The sequence below is a fragment of the Monopterus albus genome, unplaced genomic scaffold (assembly GCF_001952655.1).
Source record: "Monopterus albus unplaced genomic scaffold, M_albus_1.0 scaffold279.1, whole genome shotgun sequence".
Classification (NCBI taxonomy): Eukaryota; Metazoa; Chordata; class Actinopteri; order Synbranchiformes; family Synbranchidae; genus Monopterus; species Monopterus albus.
In genome coordinates, this window is record NW_018128159.1 from 312,860 (window position 1) to 314,170 (window position 1,311).

The window sequence follows — 1,311 nt, forward strand, 5'->3', positions numbered from 1 at the left end:
AAAACTGTGCGGTGATTCTTTTGTTGTTCTGACACCAAATTCTCTGCCATGCCAACAATCTATGTGAGTTTCTGCTGCAGAGTGAGTGAAAACAGAAAGCGAGAAGATATTGAGGATGTGAAAAAGTCAATAATTCATTTTTTCCAAAGAATTTAACACATAATCAGGGTTCTAAAATTGATGAAAATGCAAATCATACAACCTACAGGACATAAGAAATGTATGACTGCTGCACTGAAATGCTGTCTAGCAGGACCAGCCTGCTGCCTGGCAAAGAAGGGACTGTCCTCTCAGTGTATGTGTGTGTGTGAAGCTGTGGAACCCTTGGGTACAGTATGTCAGCCTCGCTCCTCCCATACGTTTAGTTCTATAGTCAAGTCACACACAAGCACACACAATATCACATGCACATACACTTTGGAGTTTTCAGACAGCTTCCTTTATTCCTCTGCTGTCAAAAAAAACTGATTTGTGAGAATGTTTGTCTTTCTTTCATGTCCTGCAAATAATGATAGCTGTCATCCAAGTGGTGCTTAAGACATCTTGAACTGTAACTGCCTCCACATGCACAGAGGATGGACAAAGGGATTAAATAAAGCTTTTGTCAAAAGCCAGCTGGCCCTCATCCCAGATTCAGTTCTTCGTCCTGTACTCAGTGTCCTCCCATCAGGCAGTAGATTAGACATCTCACTTTTGATTTGTGCCCACCGGTGTGTGTGTTTGTGCATGTACAGTATGCCAGCTTGTACTTCAAGTATCTTTTCAAGTGTGTGTACACTGACATTCACTATGTGTATACAGTGTATTCACAAAAATGAGTCTTCCTCTCTGAGTATCAAAATTCATCACGTGATGCTCGAGCTGCAGGAGGAGGTGAGTCTCCAGTGACACTGTTCTGTGCCACAGGACGGATGCGCCCCTGCTGGGCCGTCTTACGGGCGTGCTGCCGGTCCCAGTCTGTGGCCACGGCTTCGTCATCCCAGATGGTGGAGGTTTCAGTATCGCTGATGTAGCCTGGCTCTCCAGTGTAGTGGGTGGGATAGATGAGCAGCGGCTCCACTGAGAAGGCCTTCAGGTCTCGTGGCTCAAAGTGAGACATGTAGTCAGTGCTGAGAAGGATGAAGGTGAGATGGGGAGAGGCAAAGAGAAACAAAGAAGAAGAGAGATGTTATGAACCACTGGGTGCAATTTCATGATGATTACAACTAATTATTATTAATATGCCGGGTATTCATTTTTAGTTAACCTCTTGATTAGTTTTTTAAGTAAGACGTTTTATCTGTACAATAAAAAAGCAAAAAATGGCCATCA

The 1,311-nt window shown here is 43.7% G+C and overlaps 1 protein-coding gene across 1 annotated transcript in view; it reads right to left on the bottom strand.

Moving 5' to 3' along the window:
• Positions 1-6: 6 nt before the first annotated feature.
• The window catches only part of colgalt2b (collagen beta(1-O)galactosyltransferase 2b), a 25,178-nt gene continuing 23,873 nt past the window's right edge, over positions 7-1,311 (bottom strand). Inside the window, exon 12 of the mRNA XM_020622401.1 lies at positions 7-1,109. Coding sequence (XP_020478057.1) covers positions 836-1,109 — 274 coding nt within the window. The 3' untranslated portion in view covers positions 7-835. The remainder of the gene's footprint in view (positions 1,110-1,311) is intronic.